The following is a 26044-nucleotide window of genomic DNA, read 5'->3' as shown; positions in this document are numbered from 1 at the left end:
TTCTTATTGTTTGACATGCACATGTACACATGCTGTAACACTGTGGTGCCCAAATTATTTGCCTGGGCACAAAATGTTTGAAAACCACTGCTGCTCTCAGTGTGATGCGGAGAAAGCCCTATTTCCTGCTACTGTAATGACCACAGTATATTATACAAACACCAGAGAAGTGGAGGTTAGCTCTGGGAGTGGCTGCGTTGTGGGCTGCGGGCCAGACTGGCAGAGGACCGACGCACAGGCTGTCATGTTGAAACCACACAGTGGTGCATTGTGGGAGACGGCACGGGTCAGTGGCATTGTGAACTGAACGGAGAACTCTAGTCTCTCATCACCTGAGACAGGGCCGCACCTTACGAGGGAATTCAGCCAAGGTACACAGTGTCAGGAGAGAGGAGTTGGGAGAACATTGAAACAAATTATCAAATGTATCCGATTCATGAAATTTGAAAAGAGAGAGAGAGAGAGAGAGAGAGAGAGAGAGAGAGAGAGAGAGAGAGAGACAGAGAGAGAGAGAGAGAGAGAAAAAGGCTGGATTTGTGAGCTTCAACAGAGGATTTTTGGTCCAATGTGTTTGACTGTGACAATGATTTATTTACTTTTTAAAGTCAGAACTCCAATTAGATGAAGTGTGTTGTTTTCCTCTGTCATTGAGAGGCAGCCTAACAGAGGGAAGCCAGGTTTCTCCTAATCCATGGATTATAGAGGTCTGGGAGTGGTACCTAAATAACTACTGTAAGGCGAGGGGAGGACCATGGTTTGCCACATGCGCTTGTGTTTACATTGAAGCCACAACACATACTGTCATTTCCTTTTATCACTGATCCCAGCTTGGCAGGTGCCCCAGTGTAGTCAACCTGCACATCCACAGGCTTCAATGAAGTCAAGCACTGAAGTCTTTTTCTCCCCTGGAGTTTGGTTTCAGTAGTTAACGTCTGGCACATTTTCAAAAAGTGGCCACTGAACAAACTGGATTTCATAGATCTAGAATGAGGAACAAAAGTGTGTTTGTGGTTTCTCAGGTTGAAGTGTCTAGCAGTACTGTAATCCATCCGGTGAACTGTGTAGTGACATTCTCAAGAGGCCAGAGGAGTAAAAAACCATTGGGCTCAAACAATGGCTGCAGCTGGGCATCACTCATCTCACTTCCAAACACCAGGGTATCGTGTTGCTCCGGCAAGAATCTTGAGAAGATTGGACTCTTTTGCAGCCATTTAGCGCCCGCACACATCCTCCAACCTTTCCACCCACCCGCCACTGTGCAGGAAAAAGAAAAGCTAGGTGTTGAGCCACTTGATCTGCTGAGAGGAGTGTTGGTGTTTGAGAATAGTGCAGCTGTGTAGTCGCCATCTGTGCATAAAAGGTATTCTCGGAATGCCAACCAGAAAGTTCCTTATTGTAGTAAGTGAAAGGGCAGTGTTTTTGCATTCAAGCGTTGATCTTGATTAACAGTGACATGTCAAAAACAGAGTGATTTGGGCGTTCATGTCATTCATAATGGAATATTAGGTTACTTGTAAAACTTTTCCATTGCATAGCGCAGATGTTTTAAAATTGACTAGAATCACTTATTTTTTTTAACAATGCAGTTATTATTTTAAGTGATTTCTCGTTCAGAAATACATTGCTATAGTTAAAATACATATTCAATATTTTAGAATTTTGAAATTACTTACATTTTTCACAAAGTGCTACAGCTTGCAAAACACTCAACCTTTCCAAAACACGTTTCACTTTCTTTCTTTCTTTCATTTTATATTGGAGTGAGCCCAAACACTATTGTTTTCTTAGTTGAACTGTATATAGCCTAGTAGTGCAAGAAAACAAAACAGAGATCATCTCTTTTGTTGGCTTGTAATTTGTCTCTTTAGTTTAGTTTCAATGACATGTTTCCCATTGCCCTAAACTTCTACCACTTTCAGGCAATATAGCAACACTTTAACATTGGTCCTAGCTGTCCATGAGAACTGATGACCAAGGGAGCATCAAATGCTAATTGATCTCCTTTGATCTGTGCCATGAGGCCCTTAATTGGTGTGGGAACACATAAGTGCTGTTTGGTATAGGAGATTGGTGTGGGAACACATACGTTCTGTATAGCATAGGAGATACTGTAGAAACCACCATATACACAGAGTGCAGGACTTTAACAATGCTATAACTGCAATGGATGGATTAGTGTACATCATTTACACTTAGGATAATTAATTAATAATAATATCCCCAGAGCTTGTCAATTCCTATAATTTGCATCACCACAAAGTGCAAACTTCTCTTGTCTGGGACAATGAACTTCAAACAAAACGCTATCTTACAATATTTAGATTAGAGTTACAGTATATGTGACAACTCATTCACCTGAGTACTTTAAAGGGAATTAAATGGGTCTTCATCAGAAAGTTGTGGTTATCACAAAGATATTTATAACAACACTTTTTTTCTATCAGTGATACAATGAACAGTATAAGTCTTGTTGTTTCGCTCCTATTGTCTAAAACCCACTATAGTCTGTTTCTGGCAGTTTTGGTGCATTCTTCTTTGGTCTCAGATAGCTTAAACTGTGCAGATTGTGTTTAGTCTGGCGCCTCACTTTGTGACATGAGGAGGGAAATCTAGCTTTCTACGATGGACTGAATAACAATATTTATGAGAATGTCATCCTAAGATAATTCTGATAAATGGTGACCTTGATTTTTTTACTCCCTTGATCATGATGAGTTCATGAACTTCATGTTTTAATTAGTTTGAGGCATTTAAAAGCTGCAGTTCTACAACACAGAATAAATTAACTGTTCTTGTGAAATGCCCATTTTGCCTCATATCATTGTAGCTGAGAAAGAAATATTCTTTAATTATTTTTGAACATCAGTGGAACCAAGACCAAATTTCCCCCATAACTAGAAACAAGAGAACCAAGTCTCTAATCTGTGATGTCATCAAGTGCAGCCTGGTGCTCCACTGACAGTGAATGAGAGATTTACTTTTTGAACTCAAAGAGTGTTTGAACATTCAAATGAAGCTTGTAGACTTGGACTCATTTTGGTATCCACTTGATTAATAATAAAGTATGGATGTGGCAGATTAGACATCAACACTAACGTGTCTCGCACAGCTTGGCTAATCAGTGAAAAGTTGCCAACATTATCTTAAGACAGCTGGAACAAACTGATAACAGCATATAAAACATCCATGTTCGCTTTCTTTTGTACATTTATTTAATTAGTAGACGAACATTAAATTTATCTTTTGCATCATAGACTTGTGTTTGGACTTTCCCCTCTCTTCCTGGCTGTGTGCTGATTCACTGTATTTTCCAGGTAGTTTGGTCATCATTTTGGAATTCACAGTTCACACATCTTATCATTATATGGACTTAGTTTAAAGAGACTACAGAAATACTCCATTTAGTCTAAAAATCTAAATAGATCCTGTTCACATAGTACTTTATTATTCCCATTTAACGCCTTTTAGTGATAACAATACATATGCCCTCTCATGCATGTAAAAATACGTAGCTAATTTTCCGGTGCCAGTTCTCTTTTTTGAGATCTGTGTTTCTCTATCAGTTTGGAGGAGACAGACTGTCTACTGAGAGCAGGTGATCATTATCTACCATCCCAAGCAGACAGACAGGCCTGCTGTTCATGCCTCACTGTATGTGGGTGGTATGCTGTGCTGTGATATGTGCACAGTAAGGCTCTACCTTTCTCTAGCACACAACGTGCTCCAGCTATCACAACTTTGAATAAATAGCTAAACATGTGTGCAGTATAATTGTGAAAAAGCAATTGCATGGCCATGTTTTTTTTAAACATGACTTTTTCCGACTATTATGCTATGTACATATGTGATTGAGATATCCCTGAGTCTCTCTCTCTCTCTCTCTCTCTCTCTCTCTCTCTCTCTCTCTCTCTCTCTCTCTCTCTCTATATATATATATATATATATATATATATAGTTATGGCACTTTGAAAATGAAAATGATTTTACTTGTTTTAAACATGACATGTCATTACCTGCAGTGCCCTCATACATTTCATCAGTGTTGACTTCAAAGCATATTTATACACTTTTTTCAGTGGCTAAGACACTGGAAATGTCACTCTGACCTTTAAAACGTAAACTAAACCGTGCAACTGCTCACCTGTTTGTCAATATTCATTCACCATTCTGGACATTAAACGCAGTCAATGTGAAAACATAGGTCATGGTTCTTTTGATGAACTAATTGCACTTCAAGTGCAACGCCGTCATATTTACAAATTACTCGTCTGTGACCTCTGTCTGAACTTAAATTGACATTTCTAACCCCAGACGTCTTTTTAAACAGCGTGGGAAACGCGGCAAGATCAAAAAGAAGCCGCTGATCGGCTACTGTCCTCTCTGTGGGAGGGTTTACAAACATGTGTGCACCTGTACGTTGGTCACACTTTAAAACGTTGCCTTGTTTAGCAGCACGCCTGTTTGCCAGAACAAGTCCTGAACACATGAGAGATGGATGCCATTAACGACAAATCCCCCGGCGACCAACAAGTACAACTTTTGGACCTCAGCGCCAGCACAGCCGAGTCGAGGCGCTCATGCGAGGGTCCAGAGAAGACTGACCCCAGTGACCCGGCCAGAGATGATGACCATAACCTGCTGAAGCCCCCGTATTCCTACGTGGCTCTCATCGCCATGGCGATCAAGGACAGCCACGACAAGAGACAGACCCTGAGCGGAATATACGAGTACATCGTCTCGACGTTCCCCTACTACGAGAAGAACAAGAAGGGCTGGCAGAACAGCATCCGACACAACCTCAGCCTCAACGAGTGCTTCGTCAAAGTGCCGAGAGAAAGTAGTGGAACGGGGGACGCGAGGAAAGGCAACTACTGGATCCTGGACTACGCGTTCGAGGAAATGTTCGAGAAGGGGAACTACCGGCGACGGAGGAGGGTGAAGAGACCGTATCGACCCCCGAGCGCGATGCCTTACTTATCTTCCGGGAGCCCAGCAGTCGACTATCATCATCCAGAGCCCCTTTACCACCTGCCGGAGAAGCATGCGTACCTGCAGCACGCGGCGCCCTACGGCAGTGGATCCCCGTGGAGCTCCCCGCAGCCCACCGGCTACAGCCTCCCGTCACCAGCACAGAGCAGCGGCTACCCCAGCCCCGTCTCTCCGAGTGGATTTACCAACCTGAGCCCAGTGGGCTCGTATTACCCGAGCCCCCACTTCCACCACCACCCCACCTACCAGTACCGCCACCCGTCCGTCGCTTTGGTCCCATCGTCACACAACGGCTATCCCTACGGTGGCATGACCCAGCCGATGAGCCCCACCGGAGGCACCGTCTCCATCGCGAGCTACTCCCATCAGTTCTACGCCAGACAGCCGGAGATGTCCTTTGCGCACTCGGTTTGAACACATGACCCACTGACTGACAAGCTTTAACACCTGTTCAACATTTCAATTCGTCATTTAAGTGAGGTAAAATGTGCCAAGTGTTCAAGTGTGCCAATTAGGCCATAGTGTTTGGGGTTTAAGTTGCAAAGTGGCACCCATTAAGTTTTATTTTCAAATGTGCCTGATATTGTTTGGGGTTTAAGTTGCAAAGTGGCACCCATTAAGTTTTATTTTCAAATGTGCCTGATATTGTTTGATTTAGATTAGGCCTAGACTGGTAGGCTATTTATTAGGCTACACAGTTGTGCTGTTTAACATGCAAAGAAATTAAGTCCAGAAATGGCACCTATTACGTTTTAATTTTCTGTTTATGGTCATGTTTATGGCGGTTTGCCCCTCTGTCCGTTATTGCGTAATTGCCTATATATCTTTAGGTAGGCCTATTCCATACATTTTTGCAGGCTGACATATTTTTGTTAAAGAGTTTGTTGTACAGAGATACACTTGTGTTAATTTATTAACTGTTGTTTGTTCTAAACAATTTAAATATGTTCTGTAGCCTAGCAGCTACACCACCAAACCTCTGTGAAGGCTATTATTTTAGTTTGTAACTCGAGGTACAGTTTGATATTGAACGGTTACTTGATGTATAACATCATGTTTGTTCCAATAAAAAAATATTTTTGCAACACTGTCTTTTCATGCTTGTTCCATTTAAATGTAAAATCTCACTGCCTCATTTTGCTCCTTAATTTATGGTCAAAAGCATGCTTTAATGGTATTAGATTGGGCTATGTGTTTTACTTAAAAAAAACAAATTAGCTTATATGTATAGCCCATTTATATATTAGGTTTGAGTAGTCTAACGTACATTTGTTTATTTTATGTCTACTGTATATCCATTTTATGTTGGCCTATTTTCTCCTAGGATAGTGGTACAAGATATAAAATCTGTCATTTACAGCAAAACGCATTTTTGCCTGTAGTTGAGTTGTTAACAACAATTAACCTGGATGTCATCAGTGGTGGAAAAAGTACTCACATGTTTTACTTATGTAAAAGTATCAATACTGAAATGTAGAAATACTCCGGAATTCAACATTTTCTTGAGTAAAAGTAGGCCTACAAAAGTATATTGGCATCAACATATACAAAAAATAAACTATATATAAATATATAGTAAAAAGTAAAAGTACTAATTTTGCACAATGTCAAATTTCACAAGTTTTCAGATCTCTAAAAAACTTTAGAAAATAGCCTAGTATAGGTCTGAAGTGGTTAATGTATGTTTTACAAAGTAACATAAGTTTTCAAATACTTGTGGTGGAGTAAAAGTTTAAAAAAAAGCAGAAAGTATCTGATATGACACGTTTACTAGTTGATTCAATCTATAAAATGATTAAATTAATCTATAATTGTTGATTCAACTAAGAATCAACAATTATAGATGAATTTAATCATATAGATCGATTAGGCCTATCATTAGGCTATGGTCATCATCAGTATATAATAGCTGGATATGTTAAAGAATATTTGAGTCTTGAGCACTCTCCGGGTAATCGCATTTAAAAAAAAAATCTCAATCAAATGAGAAATATTACACTAGAACACAAAAAGGAAAAAAATGGATCACCTTTTCCAGGCTCCGTTCCATCACCATACTCGCCTGTCATTCCTTCAGTTGTCTTCTTGTACATCCCCATCCACTATTAGTTTTGTCAAATAAAACATTTGTGTGACATGATGAGTCAGACGTATGGTATGTATTTCAAATAGATACTAGATTTTTTTCCCTGATGATAGATTGGTTTGTTAAACAAACTTTGTATCAAGAAGAATGAATAATGTAAAGGGGAGAAGGAAGGATGAAATCGACCATATTGGAACGTATCCAATCCGCGTCTTGCGACGTAAATCCGTTTCCTGTATACAGGCGAGGAGGAGGAGGAGCAGTGTTGCCATGTCTGCTTATTATAAGCGACTTGGGCTTGTTTTTCTGTAAAGTTACTTGTAAATATTGGGGGTGGGTGTTGCGGGTTGCGGCTTTTTGGGCTTGTTTTTTTAAAGTGTAGTTGCTTAATATTTGGGCTTGTTTCCAAATGTTTTAATTCTTGTTTAAACAATAATTAAGGACCCCCAAATTAATATGTATTTGTCCGTAGCGCAGAACCCCATCTGAAATTGTTTTGTGCCAGAGACAGATAAATGTTTTTAAAATGTTTATTTAAAAAAGCGCAAAGAGCTTGTAGATCTGCTATACCATATTTAATAAATGCCCTTTGTTTTGCAGTTTTCAAAAAATTAATTCTCACATAATCAAATGTTTTATAGTCATGATTCACCAGGAGCCTGGGTGGCTTGATTCTAGGCTTAAAATAACTGATATAAATAGTCTTGGAAATCTCATGGGGGAAATGAATGGGCTTTGGATCGGTGGAACCACAAAATGGCCCCCACTGCCTCTGGCCTTGTTTTCCTAGCCCTAGTTACTTATTTCTCACTCAAAATCTGGCTGGCAACATTACGGAGGAGGAGTTCTGCCTGCCCGCGTGCGCGCCTAGTTTCATCGGCTCGCGGGTGAAAGAAACAGAACAACTAAGATCAAATGTTTACTACTATTTACTACTGAACCTGCTGCTTAAATGTATTCCTGGATGGAGATGGAAGCTTTGAACCAGTTCTTCACGGAATACCCGCACATATTATATGGTGGATGTGGAGCCACAGCAGTCGCCGCTGGAGGAGCGCTGATCTACAAAATAGCGACGAGGTATAGTAATGGTACTACCTTTGCCTAGTGTGCCATTGTTGCCATGTTGTGGTTCTCAAATATTTTCATGAAAATGTTATATGCCAAAGGGGAGCATTTGTGTTAAAATAATAAACAGGAAAAAACACACATTTTATTGCAAGATTTTTTGAAAATAGCCGATGCATTATAGGTTTAAATGTGCTCATGTCTTCTTCAGGTCTTGTTTTCCTAGACCTTGTTGCTTATTTCTCTCACAAAATATGGCAACACTGCCTGTGGCCTGCTGCCTGCTGGTGTATTTTAGCCCATTAAGGATTTAACTGATAAGTTAACGACACAGTTTTAAACGCAATACCGACACGGAATAACAAATACAAAAAATATGTTAATGATCCGTACTAACATACATATCTAATAGCAAATCCTCCACTTCTCAAGAGGGATCACTTGTCAACAGTTTAATAGCTAATAGTAGCCTAGCTTGTTAACACAGTAAAGTGTTAAGATGCAGCCCTGAACTGAATTGAAGCAATACAACGATATTTAATCAATCTGTATTAATACAATATAACTAGTACATGCAGCGGTTGTTTGGAGGAGGTGGTCTGGTCTCCCTAGTCCCTACTCTTCCACTGAGAAATGTAGACCCCTGGTGTGTCGGGTAGGACACCTACTGGTGTTCGACTAGTAGTACAGTATCATACTGGGACACGTTACACAGCCAATGGACTTAAAGCACATTTATTTTATCATTACAGACGACCAGGATGTCATGTGTTGTCATTTCTACAGCAGTTGTTACATGGTAGAAAGCAATGGAGGCAGGAATTTGTGATTATGAACTAATAATCAGAATCATCTTTATTGTCACAGGTTTACAGGTGCAAAACAGTGGGTGAAATCAGTTTTTGTTCAAGCTCTAGCCTTGGATCAAGACTATCTAGTTATTTTATTGTACACTGCTGGTCCTGAGTACGATTTTCGTTTTCATGTGCAAGCATGTAAAATGACAAGTAAAGTGAACCTTGATAGATGTATTTTATCAAGTCTGACTTTTACTTTCGTATCTTATCATAGATATGCAAATGTAAAAAAAAGAAAGAAAAATACATCTGTGATAGTCTTGATCCAAGGCTATGCAAGCTCCATCGTTTTGATTTTAAAAACGAATTAATACAGTTCTTACCCTTGCTCCAAATTATTAAAAAGAAACCTCACTTGGCCGTGAACTTTTCCATGACCTCAAAGGAAAATGTATGTTGCAAAGTAGTTTTATAAGTAGATGAAGAATGACAATTCAAAGCCTCTCCTTATCTTATTGTCTTATTATAGAAAGAAGCCTGTCCATGCCAATGTCAACTGTTGGTTCTGCAATCAGAATACAGTGGTGCCCTATGGGAATAGGAACTGTTGGGACTGCCCTGTTTGTGATCAATACAATGGTTTCCAGGAGGTAAGCTGAACAAAATATTAGTAGTTACCATTTGTCAATATGGTTTCTCATGTGATTACTCACAATGTGTTGCGATGAAATGTGTTGTTTGAGATTATAGATTGCGTATTTTTGTGTGATGCCATTGTACAACAAAGAATAAAATAGGGCTGTAGTTAATCAGACTAATTAATTCAGCTGTTCTGAAAATCACCTTGATTTGTTGAAAACATTCAATTAATTGACTAAAAAGATAATTGATAGATGAATCGCTAAAAAGATAATTGATAGTTGCAGCCCTAATTGTATTTTATGTCTTTGTCCTGTCTTGTTGCAACATCAGAATGGCGACTACAATAAACCCATCCCAGCTCAGTATATGGAAAATCTAAACCATGGAGTTTCGGCTAGCCTTCAGCCACCGGAGACTCCCAAGACACTCCATTGGGTCAACTGCCAGATGCTCCTTTGCAGGAAGTGCAATAACAACCAGTCCGTCAAGATCAAGCAGTTGGCTTCATTCATCCCAAGGGATGATGTATGTATTGAATGATAGTATGATAGTGATCATTGCTATAAGTGTTTGTTCTGTAACGCTGAGGAAGGCCGACGTGCCGAAACGCGTCCGTTTCTCTAGATAGACCTGTCTGCTGCGGCTGTTCACCCTTAAAGAATAAACCAAGAATATAACTGAAGAGAGTGCGGATGTTCCTTTATTATATGTTCTGTAACAGGGTCTCCCCATCTCTCCAGCTCTTGAGTAAACGGTCAGGGTACGAATTTGATCCAAAAAGGAGATCGAACCCCACAAAGATAATTTAGCAACTTCAATTGTATAGTATTCAGTTCCCATTTTGTATGCTTATTTAAAATGTTTTTCAGTTGATATGAGTTCTTTCTCCTGATTGGATAAAATTGGTATCCCAAGCTAAACATGTATTTTCTGTTTACTAAAGAGCTGGAGAGAAGCTAGTTAACACGTACTTTTACAAATATAACTTATACCACATTTAAGACAAAATAACACCAATAATGGAAACGTCATAAAATCATCAAGGAGTTAAAGGTATGGGGGATCAAGGCCTTCTGTTATATACCGTATAAGCTTGTCAGTCATACCTGTTTTGTCTCTCTCCTAGGAGAACTACGACGAGGAGATTGAGGCATATAAACACCATCTGGAGCAGACCTACAAGTTGTGCCGCCCGTGCCAGACAGCAATAGAGTACTACATCAAACACCAGAACCGGCAGCTCCGCACGGTGCTCTTAAACCATCAACTCCGACGCAGCCGAGAATCTGACAAGGGTTTCGTAAAGGTCAATACAAATGTACAAGTCCCAACTTATGGTTAGAAATTGCTTCCACCAAGCACAAACTTGCTGCATGTGTGAATGTCTTTCTCTAAAATCTGTGATTTAAAAAGCCCTCAGGCTTTCATGGAGTAGAAGTTGATCCAGGAATTTGTCAGTGTGTGCTTACAAACGCCTAACGATGGAGATACAATTATCGGTTGTCATTTTAAACATTCTCTCTTCCCACAGAGCTCTTCCATCACTACTCCCATGGGTGTGATACTTCTGCGTGTCCTGGCCTTCCTCGCCTGCTCCTTCCTGGTGGCAACAGCTGTCTTCGGGTCAACAGACCAGACCGTGTCCCCCAGTGCCCCCCCAACACTAAGCGGAGGGGTCGTCCCTCCCAAACCCAGCCCCTTCAACGATTCCACCTCCAACAACAACAACAGTGATGGCACCAGATATGCACACGTGTGGCAGCACTGGCAGGGGCTACTGGATTTGCTCCCAGATGCAGCTGTAGAAAAAGCCAAGTTGGCTTGGCAGTATGGAAGAAACAACCAGATCGCTGTGGCCTCTGTTGGCCTGTTGACTTGCATCACTGGTATCTTCTTGGCTGGACCTGTCAGGTAAGGAAGGCAACACTTTGTCTCTTATTGAACATGAAGATGTTTTTTTTCTTTTTTTTCCTGCCTTTTATTGATAGGATAGTAGTTTGACAGGAAATGGGGGGGAGAGAGATGGGGAGTGACATGCAGCAAAGGCCGTCGGGATCGGGGCAGGCTACTTTGGAGCCTAGGTGACCGGACCGCTACACCAGCGATCCGGGCCGATATAATTGTATTTTAACAGAATTATTCAACTACATGAAATGGTATATTATAGGGGTATGAAAGTGCATTGATGCTTGATCGTAAGGTGTTAATTTAACTGCATTCATTTGGAAATTTAAAACGGATAAATTGTACATTTTTTGGGCTAAAATAAAATGACATATTAACCATAATGTGAGGACGGAGGACTTGAAGCTTATTTAGTGGTCATTTCTATTGTCTACATTCCACAAATACAGAGTAAATCAGCCTGGAGCAAATTGTTAAAAAATGTATGTCTTTCCAGATTGAGGAGAATTGATGCTATGGCCTCTGTGCTGTGGTTCCTGGTCATGTGCGTGTACTTGGCTGAGATCTACCTGACGGGCATCTCGGATTGGCTGGACACTGCCAAGCTGAGCACCACCGCCCTCTGTTGCCTGGTTGGCTTTGCCGCTGCTGTGGCAACACGCAAATCCGTGGGACAGAGAAGAGCCAGAGGTCGAAGGTCAGAATCTGAACAGTAACATTTAAATGTGTTTTAAGACCACCCTGTGCATCTTAGGAGCATCATGGCTACACAATGGGAACTATAATATGACAATGTGTCATATTTCTTTTTTGAATGACGCTGTCTTTTCATTTCATGTTTCAGCCTCACTCTCATTGCTACTACTTTATTAACCAACTAATATAATTGAGCTGTTACATGGGGGTAAAGACTGGCCTTCAAAGTTTGTTAGTTGGAACATACTATGAAACCATTGAACACTACTGTTAACAATGTAGGAAGATTGTGTAGCATTTCTAACGTTTGACTAACGTGGGAGGGGGAGAACAAAACACTCAAGCTATTGAGTGATATTCATTTGTCATGCTAAGCCTAACTAAAGATCTGCTTCTTAAATAATCATATTTCCCATGTAGTTGTACAGCATCTAAACACATTTTAAAGGATTGGGCTTCGCATTTCCAAATATTAAGTTACCATCTTTGGAACCCATCATTATTATCCATGATTATGATTATATATATATTGTGTCTAAGTTACACAATAACAGATAGTATGGCAGGGCGGTATGAAAATAAAATGATATCACAATATCATTTGAAGCACTGACGTTGATATACAGTATATACTGTATATCACGGTAGATTCCTTTTTCTTAAAATTTCAATATAAAAGCTTCTGAAGTGTTGAAGCACTGGTGTGGCAACTGCATAGCAGCTATTATGGTACTCTTAAATGAATTACTAGGACGTAGTTTAAGGACATTTATTGTGCAAAACTGCAGTACTAGAAACAAATAACCTTTTCTCAAGTAACTCTAATAAATGAAAAACACCTTATGAAATTAAATAAAGTCTAACTGCACAAAGTGAAAATAACAACGGACTTCAAATACAGCAGGGAAAAAAGTGAAATAAAAAACAAGCTCCACCTGTCATCACAGCATAGTCAAAATCCATACTGTAGGGAAAATTCATACCTTCTATACCTTTGCTTATACCCCACCCCTGCTGTAGGTCTTTATGCTTTTGTCACGTATTTGCCTCTAAGGTATCAATATAAAACCAAAAGATGACCATTTATACCATTTAATATACAAAAACTTTTAAAGCATTATTTAAGCATTATTTTATCAATCTAAGTCATATAACAGATTAAAAACGTATAAGATCAGCCCATCGCACAGGATTAAAATACTGAACATGAACTTCAATGGTCTGGTTTTACCAGTTGCGTGATCAAAACTGTTACGTCTCGTTGCCACTTGGGGCCGCCAATGTACGCAAAGTGTGAAAGCTCTCAAGTAAGCTAAATACAGAGTATTTCGCATTTTGTTTAAAAGTTTTATCTAATCCTTCGAACATTTATGCCACAAGTTGTCTTACTGGCATATACTTGACCTGCTTTGGTGTTTTTAAGGAGAACGGTGTCTGCATTGCTGTTTGAGGCCTTGTTTTATACCAAACATTTAACATGAAACATGAATAAGTGTTCCGTTTGCGCTCTCTCAACAGGATTGGTATTACAGGATAGGGTTGGTAATTTTATTTAAATAATTCATCAGTTATTTCTAATCTTTTGAACCTCGTACAAAATTCATAAAAGGAGGTATGACTTAAAAAGATATATAAATCATCACACTATTACCTTAGACTTTTCAATGCAAAATTTAAAACATGCAACTCGTGGAGTTTCCTCGCAGAATTGTGAGCCGTTTTTATTCTTTGTAATTTTATGTACCATCTACTGTATCTGGAGGGTACTGGAATTGACCATGGACATGAGAGTTCACTGAAAGGTTATGTGTTGTAATCATGGTCATGGTATGATGATTTTTCTCTCTATTGAACTAATCCAGTCCGGCACGCGACATTTCCGGCACGCGACACATTCGCACAACAGGGCGTAAATTTAATGAATTATAATGTTGCGGAGGAAATCGTAGCGGTCTGAATTACCCTTAGCAGATGTGAGTCTTTGTTTTTTAAATGGCACATCAGCATAACTTCAGTACCAGAATATCCTACTCAAGTAGAAGTATTAAAGGAGTAGTTCACCCAAAACAAATCTTATTTTCTATAAATTACACACCCCATGAAGCCTTGAATTCATGGAGATTGTTTTAGTTTTTGTCGCATTCCTGAGCCAATAATTTGATGACCGGTAAGGGACTCAAGTGAGTCTTCTACTGAACAGTCACCCTGTCATCGAATTATTGGCTCAGGAATGCGACAAAAACTAAATCATTCTCCATGAATTGAAGGCTTTATTAGTAGAATTTATTTGGGTGAACTGCTCCTTTTTAAGTACTGTTACTTCAATAACATATTATTCAAGTAGAAAGATTACTCGTTGAATACTACTAAAGTAAAAGTACAAACTGGTGACCATCTTTTCTTTATTAGAAAGCTTTCTCAAACAGCTTTATGAAGGAAAAGAGGTTCACTGCATGCTCAAAATATAACGTTTTGCCATAACGGCATAACTGTAGGCTACTCAAAAAGTACATGGAAAAAGCTGCTCATTTCCAGCTACAGAGTATTTTTAATTAGGTACTTTCCGTCCCAGTCAAATTGTCAAATTAAACATGGTGTTAGAACATTTTTCTATTAAAATAGGAGATGGGATTCTCAAACAGGCAATAGTCCAAAAGATGAAGAAAGAAAAGGGAAGCCTCTGTACAATGGCAACACGTTTCGAGTGTTGGAAGTGTTTTTTTGTTTTAACACATTTTCTAATAAAAGTGGTATTTAGCTATTTTTTTTATTTAAAACATACTGCACTAGACCTTTTGATATTTCTTCTCCCCCTTCCTCGGTCCCTTGATACTTCGTCCATTATTGACCCTAGTGATAGTAACATTTTACTATATAAGCACTGGTTGGTAGAATGTATATCCCACCCTCAATGCATGCATTAACCTTTTACCAGTGCACTTTGTATTTGTCATTCAGTTTGTTGAATGGCGCTTTAAAAAAAAACATTTAATGGACGATACTGAAATAGGAAGGTAGACATAGTATTGTAAAATTCAGTATTTAAGTGGTAGCTGTCTGTTAGTTTTACTGTGAAGTGTAATTTGCATGTTGTGCTGTCCTGTAGATGTTCTCAGACCAGCATCTTTGTTGCAGTAATAGCCAGTTCCTGATTGTTCCGGCAACAAAACTGCTGGCCAATATTGAACATTAAAGATGCAGTTGTATACGTTCCTAATTGATGTTTTGCGTGGGCATAATATACCATGATATGACAATATTATTGTCTCTGACATTGCTTTGTCTGTCTACTGATGAGCTGTAATATATTTATTGTGATGTTTCATTTATCAAGCCCATAAAATGTATTTTTTTACCATTATTATTACCACATTTTGGCATTCTACAGGAATGTCAATGGCGACAACACGCTGAAACTGTCAAATATACAGTTTTAATGGCTTGTTAAATGAATTACATCACTGTAATACATAATTAACACTAAAATGAACCTTTTTGGACTACAGATGAAACTAAAGTGTGATTGGATGTTCCATCCTATCAACAGCTGTTCAAGCTGTGTGTAATGCTGTACTAGGGCTGGGCAAGATGGACAAAATCAAATATGATATTTTTGACCAAATACCTCGATATCGATATTGTGATGATGATAATGTATTGTAGTGAAAATAGCAGATCTACAAGCTCACAATACATCGCATTGTGATCGGCTATTTTCTCTATTTTGGAAAATCTGAACATTTTGGTAAAGTGTAAAATAAGGCTTAAAGGGATAGTTCACCCCCAAAATGACTAGTCACCCCATGGAGACTTGAATTCATGGATATATTTTTGTTTTTGTCACCTTCCTAAGCCAATAATTTGATGACAGTTCCGGTAGGAGACACAAAGAGTCTCCTTTGTGTCTCCGATCGGAACTGCTGCCTACCTATCATCAAATTATTGGCTTAGGAATGGGACAAAAACAAAAAAATATCCATGAATTCAAGTCTCCATGGGGTGACTAATTGATACAATCGTCAAGTGATTGAAACCAAGAAAAGACAACACTTATGCCATTATCACAATATTACGATGTCCAACATCCCAGAAAATATTAATATATTGCCCAGACCTGTGCTGTGCAGTTGTTTTAATTGCTGTATCATGGCGATCCCACTATACTTTCCCACAGAGGGGTTGTATTTCTAGATCTGTTTTGAGTCATGTTGAAATTTCAGTTATCTGTAATTCAGTGCTTGATCTGTACAAACGGCATCTTAAATCTTGACAAAGATAGTTTATCTGCACTACCATACTTTGTATCTTTTGTGTGTTTGTGATCTAGTTGAGCTAAAGCATAAAATGTATGCTCCTCGCCAAAGTAAGGTCTTGTATGCTCTTGACTACCAGGTTTAGCTTTTCTTTCTATGCCCAAAATGCAGGTTTGTTGTTCTGGTATGTTATTTTTAACAAAGAACAATTATGTGGCTCATCCTGTTTGGGGTATTTAAAGTATTCTGATGTCTTCCTGATAAACTGTATGACCTCAACCTCCCCTTTTACCTAGTACTCATATCTCGAACAACACCAGAGTGTTGTGAATTTTGAGCACAAATCTATTCCATTCAAAGCCTAATATTTGCATAGGCAAGAACGTGTTGTCCAACATGTTGATTGAGTATTTGTAACTGAAAAAAGCATTACTTTTTCCACTGAAGCATAAATCAGTTCTAAGGGTGCGGTCACACCGAACTTTAATTAAGTTTGTTGCCATTCAAGGATTTCCGCAACAAAACGCTCCGTTCTCATTGAATAGCATTGGCAGAATCCGCCCGCATAGGTAGAATCAAAGTTCGGTGTGACTGCACCCTAAGGTGCCAAATGTAGCTGGAGCATATAGAATTCTGTGAAACACATTTGTGGCAAATTAACAAGGGAGTGACGAAAGATAGCCATATGACTACCTATTTATGCTAATTGTATGATTATTAATATGATTTTAATACACAATTATACTGAATATTTGTAGCTAACAAATGTGATTATCTTCTGTATCTGTGTTTGTTACTCATAAGTCATTATGTAGTTTGCGGTTTCTGTACCTACAAACATTTTACCAATGTGTTCTGTATGAGTTACAGAAACACAAACTTGTGTGCAAGGTTTCTTTGTATTAAAACCTAACATACCAAATGTAGGTACTTTATAACTCTTGCGTGTAGGATGTGCCATATAAAGCTAATAGCTAATCAGAATGTATTTAGATTTAACTACATGTGTTTTTGTATTTTCTGAAGCAATTTGATCACTTGGTTGATTCCGTCCGGGGCTGAAGACCAAATTAAATGCATTCTCTTTGGGTGCTGCATCTTAAAAGGAGAAATATTGCTCAATTTAAGAATTCAATTGTTATTCCTATAGCATATGGCAAGTCGAGTCTGATCCGTTTTTTGTACTCCTCTATAACTAAGACCCAAAGAAACAAGTGGGGTAATCCAGTTTAAAACGGTACATTTACATAAAAACAGGTCTGTGGCCGATTTTGGGCCACAAGTGTCACAACCCTATGTTTGGGAAACACTGGTGTAATCTAATATGTGACATCATAGCAATGTGCTGGTCTACAAACAGTGAAACTGGACTCATGGATTGTTTGTCTTAACTTTTACATGCAAGAGATGAGACACCTTCTTGTTTTCTTGTAGTTTAACATCCAAATTACTGTTATTTTGTGGAAGTGCAATTCTGACCTGGGATGTGTCCATTGTCCCTGGAAAATATTATTGCTCCATGACAGTCACTTTTTTATTTTATTTTTAAGTATTTGTATGAAGTGTTCTATTTGTGGAGCTGTACATTGTTATGATTACATTCTGTTTTGGGGCAAGCTAAGTGATATAAATTAATGGAGAACCTAGTGTGTGTGTGTGCGTGAGTGACTTTTAAGACTCTGAGATTGGGAATAACATACATGAATGCTGAAATGCAGTGTGGTCTACCCCTTTTTATGAATTCAACTATTAAACTATCCTTTTGGGGACTTTTGTAGGAGTGATTGCTGTATATTGAATGTAATAAAAAAAACTGTGAAAGGACATGCCTTCTCCGTTTGGTGTTCTTCATCAAAAGTTGTTTTCCCCCCTCCCAGTTGTACTGGTAGACTTCCAATTCTTCCCTATAAGGACATCCTTAATTCATACAGGATATGTCAATGTCCATTACCAACTCTATGTAGAAACCAGAGTTTCACCATATTCTGGTTAAACCGTGTGTCAGTTGTCTCTAGAATGACAAAGTGTCCTTGTAGTACCAGTGAAAATAATGAATGACTTTGTCTCTATGTGAAGCATTTGAGCAGTTGCTGTGCAGCATTTCTCAGTTGGCTCTTTTGTCAGTAGGCACTGTTAACAGTCCCATGTTTGTAGCGGCAGCTGTAATAGCCTATGAATGGCACTGTGTTTTTATTTTTTTATCACAGTCTAGTGTCTTTCTTCATGCAGCACGTGCTGGACAGGTGGTTTGACCACAATGTTTGTCCAATGCATGGATGATTAGAGCCCCATGACGAGCAATAATTATGCAGTTATTTGACTGGCTAGGGTCTTAACTCCTTGCATTGGTCAGTTAATTGGCCACTGATTCTGAGTCATTTTTATCACGTTAAATTTAGTGTGTTGCAGAAATGTCAATTTCTTCTGAACTTTTCATTCCTTAAGTCGAGCCAGAAATGCCCTAAAAACGGTTGTAGTGTAAACTTTTGGCTTTGACCTTTTGCTCATTATTGTTGAGCGTTTTATGAATGCATGGTCACAGGAGGACTTGTCTTTTTTTAAGAATACACTCGCCAACTGCAAAAGGAGTAATGATCTGTTGCTTTACTCTTACATAGGATCACAAATAAAACATGACAGCCTTGAACAGACCCAGAAGGACTGTGATGTCGGATTGTAGACAATTATGTTGCTCTTGTTTTGCAGATACCTTGCAGGCAGCTCTATGGGCCCTCCCTTCAGTTGCAATCCTCCCCTGCTCTCCGCCGCCTTCCCGAGCCAGGCAGCGTCTTTCGTTCCCACCCCGCCCCCCAACCTCTCCAAGCTCATCAACCATCACCAGCAGAGTCCCAGGGAGCGGAAGGCCTCCCCTTCCTCCCTGCCCGGACGTCTTAACAGAGCCCTCTGCCTCGGCACAATGCCCTCCCTTGCTAGGACAGGTAAAAACGGTTGCATTTTCTGTTTTGGCAAAGTATAGACGACAAAACATAAAGGTTGTGGTTAAAGACGACTGTCGGTGCATGGAATGTCGTGATGCATATTCTGGTGAGAGCGCTTTGGTCAGTCAGTGGATGATTGCATGCTGGAAGCTGCTCTGAGAACCCTGGTTTGTTTGCAGTCTTATTCAGGTGGCAAATATATTTAACATTAAGTACCGTAGTTGTCAGATATATAAAAAAGCAGGTTGAAAGTGGTTACGTCTTGTCTGTGGGTTTTATAAATTACCAATGAAAAGTAGGCTTGTGACTGAATAGTCGCTACATTGGATCCATTTAAATTTATTTTGCAACAATTAGTATAACCCATGCAATAATATTGCATGGGTTATACTAAACAGGTGTCAGATATTGCTTATATTAGACGCTTTTTAAATGTTGTAAATACCAGTTTATAGATGGGTGACAAATTAAAGGAAAAGCCTGAATAAAGGGAGTAGAGAAACAGAAGGAATGCAGATGCTTCCAGTACAAATGTACTGCATGATACAGTTATTCAGGTAACATCCTATCATGCTCTGTGGCTAGGGTGACCACCCGTCCCGAAATTCGCGGGACAGTCCCGAAATTGGACCCTCTGTCCCGCACAAGCAGAGCAATGTCCCGAAAATCAAAGATATGAAAAAAAAAAAAAAAACGATTTTGTTTTTGATAATAAATCGGTAAAATCAGGCAAAAATAAGAATTAAATAACATAACCCTAACCTAACCCTAATCTTAACCCTAAAACCGAAATAAAGAAACCAAAAACGAACCCAATCCGGCCAGAACCGCGCGCGAACGGGAGGTCCTCATGCACGCTGCGCGCGCGTGTGTCCCGCGATGTCCCGCGGAACGGGTACGTCTGTCCCTCAATGGGTCTGTTTGAAGGTGGTCACCCTATCTGTGGCATGTGTAAAAATGCAGAGCAAGCCCAGTTGAACCTTGATTTTAGATCAAGATATCAAGACAAAAAGATTCAAGTGATTATTGGGGCCGGAGCTTCAGTCGCAAAGATTGTTCAACTGGCTAGTTATTAGTGACTAAAGTGACATGTGCATTTCAATCTATGAAGAGGCATCACTAAGTACTGTTCGTGGTCGGAAATTGTGACTTTGACTGTAATGCTCATGCATTAGTTTGATACGTAAGGAAAAACAGAAGAGCTACTCGGGTGACTGAGCATGTCAATTGCAGGATGTGATGAGACTGTGTCAGCAAGAACAATCTGTCAACAACTACATACAGTAGAAAGTGATATTATAGTTCAGTTGCAGGGCATAAACCCCTCATCACAAAAACTAAATTAAGTGGCATAACACCATAGGCACTGGTCTATAGAGATGTGGATAAAAGTGATATGGTCAGATGAGTCATCCTACTGAGAGTTCAACACCGCGCTCAACCATGTACTGTATGTATTAACCCATTAAGACCTGGAACTGTGTCATTTTTAGATTTGAGCTAAAAAGCATTATTTTACACTTTGGGCTATTCAAAAATAGCAGATATACAAGCTCATAGCGTGGCACCGAGTGCCGAGCTATGAGCTTGTAGATCTGCTATTTTTGAAAAATCGTGAAAATGTGTGCAAATCTTCGAATATATATATATTTTTAAAGCGAACATTTTTAACTCAAATCTTTGCTTCTGGGGGTCCCTGGAACTAAATATTTTGATGGGGATCCGCGGCCAAATACATATAATTTTGGGAGTCCTTGACATGAAAAAGTTTGAGCACCACTGATATAGAAACAGACGTTTTTCAGAAAACTGTTGGGATTTAGGAGACATGTAGAATCGGCTTCAGGTCTCAATGGGTTAATTGTCCTGACTGTTCTGAAGATATCATATGTGCTAGTGTCTTTCTCTGTTTGTCCTTCTAATCTACTGTGAAGTTACCCCGAGTGTTTTTATTGATCTCTTTGTCCATGACTGAGAGCACCAGGTTTATGAAGAAGCTGGCTGAAGCGCGAGCGTGTCTCTGCATGATGCATGCAGGCCTTGTCTAATCATCTGATCACAGAAGGTTTTTTGTGATGTTTGATTGACGGTCTGGCTGTGTTTTTTTTTGCAGAATCAGGGTACCTGTTTAGTGGAAGCAGACCTTCATCACAATGTAAAGACTCCCCATCTTCAGGTATGAAAACACCAAGTCTGTCAAGGTCTTAGCGCCCCTTGCTGGCTGATCTGGTTATGGCACAGACTTACGTAAATGTCACCCCTCCTCCCCTTTCACTTTGATGTCTGCTCCTCCACTGTCCTCCATCGGAATAAATAATTAAGTAACCACCATTTCACAATGATCCTTTGAATGGTATCCGTTACTGTTTCTTCACAGACTACTTCTCCCTGAAGTCAGGGAGTCGGCCGTCATCTCCAGGACCCTCTCCGACGCCCTCAGTGGCAGGTTCGGTGACATCAAGTTCCAGCTCTGCCCTTCATCGACGTCCACTCATCAGCCCTGCCCGCCTCAACATCAGTGGTCGAAAACTTCGACTCTTCTCACCCGAGGTGGAGCCCCCACCTATGTCCCCACCCGTTTCCCCGTCCCACTACTTTGTGGAGCCTGCCCCTTCGATTTACAGTGGCCGCTTTTCCCCCGATATATCACCCTTCCAAAGCCAGAATGGTAAGTCTTTCAAGGGCCAACATTGAATAGTTTGTTGTGGTTATCAGTCAAGGCTGCAAGGAATATGTCAAGAAATATATTTGTGCGCTGGGGTGAAAAAAATGTAAAGTGAAATTAGGTGTACATACTGTATACAGTAAACATTTATCCCACGCACAATAGACTTAATTTGTAGAGCACCTTTCACAGACATCAGAGTCACAAAGTGCTTCACAACAATAAAAGTAAAACGTGTCAATAATAAAATAAGAAGACAAAAATTCAAACAATCGGCACTATTATGTCTTAAAGAAGCTCATTAGTAATTACAACTAATGTGTGAACATTTGCCTTAATGACCGACCCCCGATATGTTTTAGATTTAAGTTCATTGCTGAGAGAGGGCAGCGTTATTCATGAAGAGGAGAGGAGGGCCAGTTCTTCAGAGTCCTCAGCATGCCTGGTCGACACCACCACCCACAGCCCGGAGAACACACCTCCATCCAAAGGTGAGCTGAACAGTCTGAGTTAAACATGGGATGGAAATGTGTCTCTTAGTTAACCCATTAAAACCGGGAAAGCATCTGTGTCATTTTAGATTTGAGCTAAAAAGCATTATTTTATACTTTGGCTATTCAAAAATAGCAGATATACAAGCTCATTGCGCGTCACTTAATGCCGTGCTACAAGCTTGTAGATCTGCTATTTTTTTTTAAATCGTAACAATTTGTGCAAATCTTTGGATATATATTCTTTTAAAGCGAACATTTTTTACTCAAATCTTTGCTTCTGGGAGTCCCTGGAACTAAACATTTTGAGATGGGGGTCCGCGGCCAAATACACATAATGTTGGGGCTCCTTGACATGAAGAAGTTCGAGCACCACTGATATTATACAGTAGCAACATACGTTTTTCAGAAAACTTATGTCATGTCAGAGTGTTGTGTCATTAAAGTCCTAAAATTTTAGAAACTGACCTAAAATGAAAGGCATCTAAAATGCACATCTAAATCTGAAAGTTTTCAAAACTCTTGTAAAAGCATGTAATGTTCTTGTACCTAATGTATGTTTGTATGTATATATGTTTTTGTTTGACATTGACTGTGTTTTGTCCACAATTTTATTTCTAGGTTTTGTGATGCGGCTCATATGGCCAGGGCTTTTATTAGTAAGCCTGACCGCCAACTTGTTCTTTGCCTCCGTCTACATGTACCGCAACTGGAGATGAGCCTTTGGTAGATCTGCTGTTGTTTCATTTCCTGATGGGCACCGTGTGAGTCAGCCTCAGGTACTTCTCAGTTGGGTTTGCGTTTTGTCAATTGACATGGGTGCTTCAGCAGCACAGGAGAATGTTTTATCTCCTCTCTGACAATAGCTGTTTGGGTTTGGTTAGCCAAAGATTCTAATGTGGGCTGACAAAGTTTCTTTGCACATGTCTATTGTGGCTGCAGTCGTGCAAAATGGCTAGGGAATGCCGTGAGATGCAGAATTAGGCTGTTAAATTTGTGATTGTTCATAGCTCCAAAAAAGATCCCTTTAAATGTGATCTGGCCTCGTTTTGTTATGTATAGTGGTTTGTTGCTGCAAACTCCAAATAATTTACGCCTTTACTTGACTCCAGCGTATGGGTTAAAAGCTCAGCTCTTAGCAGTGATGGTTTGATGTTTTTCTTTAAACCATGCTGTGAAATGTGCAATAAACATACAATTCAAAGAATGCTGCTTTTACACAGAAGACCATTACCTCCTGCTTAAAACTACAACTTTGAGCAGCATATTATTACTTAGTGGCATCTACAGTACAAGTGACTACAAATGCAATGTAGTTTCTATGACACTGTTACAATGCAATGCTTGATATAGAGGGCACTTGCAGTAGCTGTCAAAACAATGTATATTTTAGTCACTACAGGATAAACACATCCATGGGATTGTCATAAAAGAGGACAACCTGAACTACATTAATTTCAAGTCAATTCCTTGTTTTAATACTCTACAGGTCAGCGCAGATTTTTTAATTTTATTTACAATTACATATTTCTCTCAAAAAACACATACTGAAAATGTGAGTTGTTCAGGTAGTGCTATTATGCATCTGCGCTTATGAAAATCACAGATATTTACTTATAAGAAGTAATACTCTTGAAACTGGACATGTCTTAAACATGAAGATATCATGTTTATTTGCATGTAATTATAAGATGTATATGTGTATCCGTTAACATGTCTACCTGAACATAAAACTGAGCCTCTTTGTTTTTCACATGCAAATATTCAATGTATTTTAATTTTCTTTTCTTTTCATTATAAAATTACTGAAAAAGGTTACACTTACTGGACAATACATTTGAGGTTTTCTTTTTTTTTTTGCGAAAATAAATAAATATGGAAATGTTACTATTTTCAAAATGTTCTGTTATTCATATTTGCATATGAAAAGCACAGATGTTTAATTTCATGTATCTGAGGAAAATCCTGCCTCTACTTCTACTGTGTGTGTGCGCTGTGCGTGTGAGCAACGTGCGCATATGTATGGATGAAGGAGTCATATATATATATAGTTTGGCATGTATAGGCCTATAATGTACATAAACAAGACATTATTCATACTTTTCATACACATACATGCACTGCATTGTCTGAGGGCTTTCCTGATTGTTTATATGTTTATGAAGTATTTATTGAATGATGACGCGGTTTGTGTTGGGAGTATTTCGTTTTGAATATACAACTATTCTTTGGAGTCTGTGACAAACAATGCCGTTATGCATGTTTGCATATGAAACAAGATTGTTATAAGGAATCCTGTGTGCAGAAATAGACCTCAAGCTTTATTTATTGTAAAGCAAAGTTAAAACAAAGTTTTCAAGGTCCTTTCTTGTAAACCAAAAACTAAACATTTTGAGAGTAAAGTGAAAGTACAACCTGCAGCTGAGAACAACTGAGTTTATAACCTAATGAATAGTCTTTAAATAATGAATGAATCCAATAGTTTTGGACAGCTACTATAACCTTTAACTATACTGTACACACATGCCAACTGAATGTCCCTTTTATATGTAAATAATTTCCCTGGAAAGCAAGCTCTTTCCTTGAAAGAACTCTTGAATGACCATAGATATGTTCATTATGTTGAAATGTAAATATTCTCTTTCTGCTTGGCTAAGATCTTTTTGTGTCTTGGATGAGACTGAACTCCTGTATTTATGTTTGTATTCACTGTCTTAACTCAAGAGAATGACAAACGGTTATAATTTCAGGACTTCACATCATGGCAGGTACTGCCATTGGCTCTTTACTCTTTGATCTACACAGGTCAATACAAATGTGCCACTTTCAGATTATTTATTTGACATATGCATGCTCTCATATTCCCTCTTGAATCTTGTGTTTGTACTAATGGTGTGAGGTATTGTTGTTTCACTGTTTTGCATCCAACACTGCTGTATGTAGTACTGTTTGATGTATGTTCACAGTGTTAGGAAAATAATTTATTTTGTTGAATCCATATTTCTTTACTTTAAACAGTCTTTTTCTAATAAAAAATGTTTTATGTACAGTTTTACGGTGCTGCTGTAGAAATTAATTTTATTGATTTGTTACATCCTGTATTTGATTTTTTTTAATTGCATCAGCTGATCCAATTACAGAAATGGTTAGGATTTCTAGCTGCTTCTGAGTCTATTAATTCATGCTCTTTAAGCTTTGTGTAATACGCCCCCTTCTGGCAATTAGTATACCTGCAATTTGTTTCTAACATCTTAACCTGAATAACAAGCTGTCCACTATACTGTATAGTGAACAGAAATGAACAGAAATATTTCAGCTCTAAACTTGGCCTAAGTGCTTAGAAAAGACGATGGTCTAAATGGACAGAGATAGAAACTGGAGCAAAGAAATGTTATAGTGAAAGACGGAATTAAGTTTAACCATAGTTGATAAAGCAACAATTTACAAGTTTATGGCTAATTGAGATTCCAGATTTGAATCCTTTTCAAAGTAGAGACAGGACAACATAATATG

The 26044-nt window shown here is 39.0% G+C and overlaps 2 protein-coding genes across 2 annotated transcripts; both read left to right on the top strand.

The window, feature by feature from the left end:
• The first annotated feature begins 4472 nt into the window (after window positions 1-4472).
• Window positions 4473-6065, top strand: foxl2l (forkhead box L2-like). Its single transcript, XM_084070509.1, has one exon. It carries the CDS (start codon window positions 4492-4494, stop codon window positions 5401-5403), a length of 912 nt encoding a protein of 303 aa, XP_083926635.1. The 5' UTR covers window positions 4473-4491; the 3' UTR covers window positions 5404-6065.
• A 1856-nt stretch (window positions 6066-7921) lies between these two features.
• tmem201 (transmembrane protein 201) lies at window positions 7922-25583 on the top strand. The gene is made up of 11 exons (XM_084068371.1): window positions 7922-8155; window positions 9470-9590; window positions 9913-10107; window positions 10709-10888; window positions 11114-11493; window positions 11984-12184; window positions 19143-19375; window positions 21489-21551; window positions 21753-22043; window positions 22403-22531; window positions 23153-25583. The coding sequence occupies exons 1-11, from the start codon at window positions 8028-8030 to the stop codon at window positions 23248-23250; spliced, it is 2019 nt and encodes a 672-aa protein (XP_083924497.1). The 5' UTR covers window positions 7922-8027; the 3' UTR covers window positions 23251-25583.
• The last annotated feature ends 461 nt before the right edge of the window (window positions 25584-26044 follow it).

The sequence above is a fragment of the Gymnoscopelus microlampas genome (genome assembly GCF_963454915.1).
Source record: "Gymnoscopelus microlampas genome assembly, chromosome: 10".
Lineage (NCBI taxonomy): Eukaryota > Metazoa > Chordata > Actinopteri > Myctophiformes > Myctophidae > Gymnoscopelus > Gymnoscopelus microlampas.
Note: the sequence above shows the minus strand (reverse complement) of the source record. Positions and strands in the feature narration are given on the sequence as shown.

Coding starts and splice junctions, on each gene's coding strand:
- tmem201 (XM_084068371.1), top strand. CDS start 8,028: ATGTATTCCTGGATGGAGATGGAAGCTTTGAACCAGTTCTTCACGGAA. Junction 8,156..9,469: donor ATCTACAAAATAGCGACGAG/GTATAGTAATGG, acceptor GTCTTATTATAG/AAAGAAGCCTGTCCATGCCA. Junction 19,376..21,488: donor GCCCTCCCTTGCTAGGACAG/GTAAAAACGGTT, acceptor TTTTTTTTGCAG/AATCAGGGTACCTGTTTAGT.
- foxl2l (XM_084070509.1), top strand. CDS start 4,492: ATGGATGCCATTAACGACAAATCCCCCGGCGACCAACAAGTACAACTT.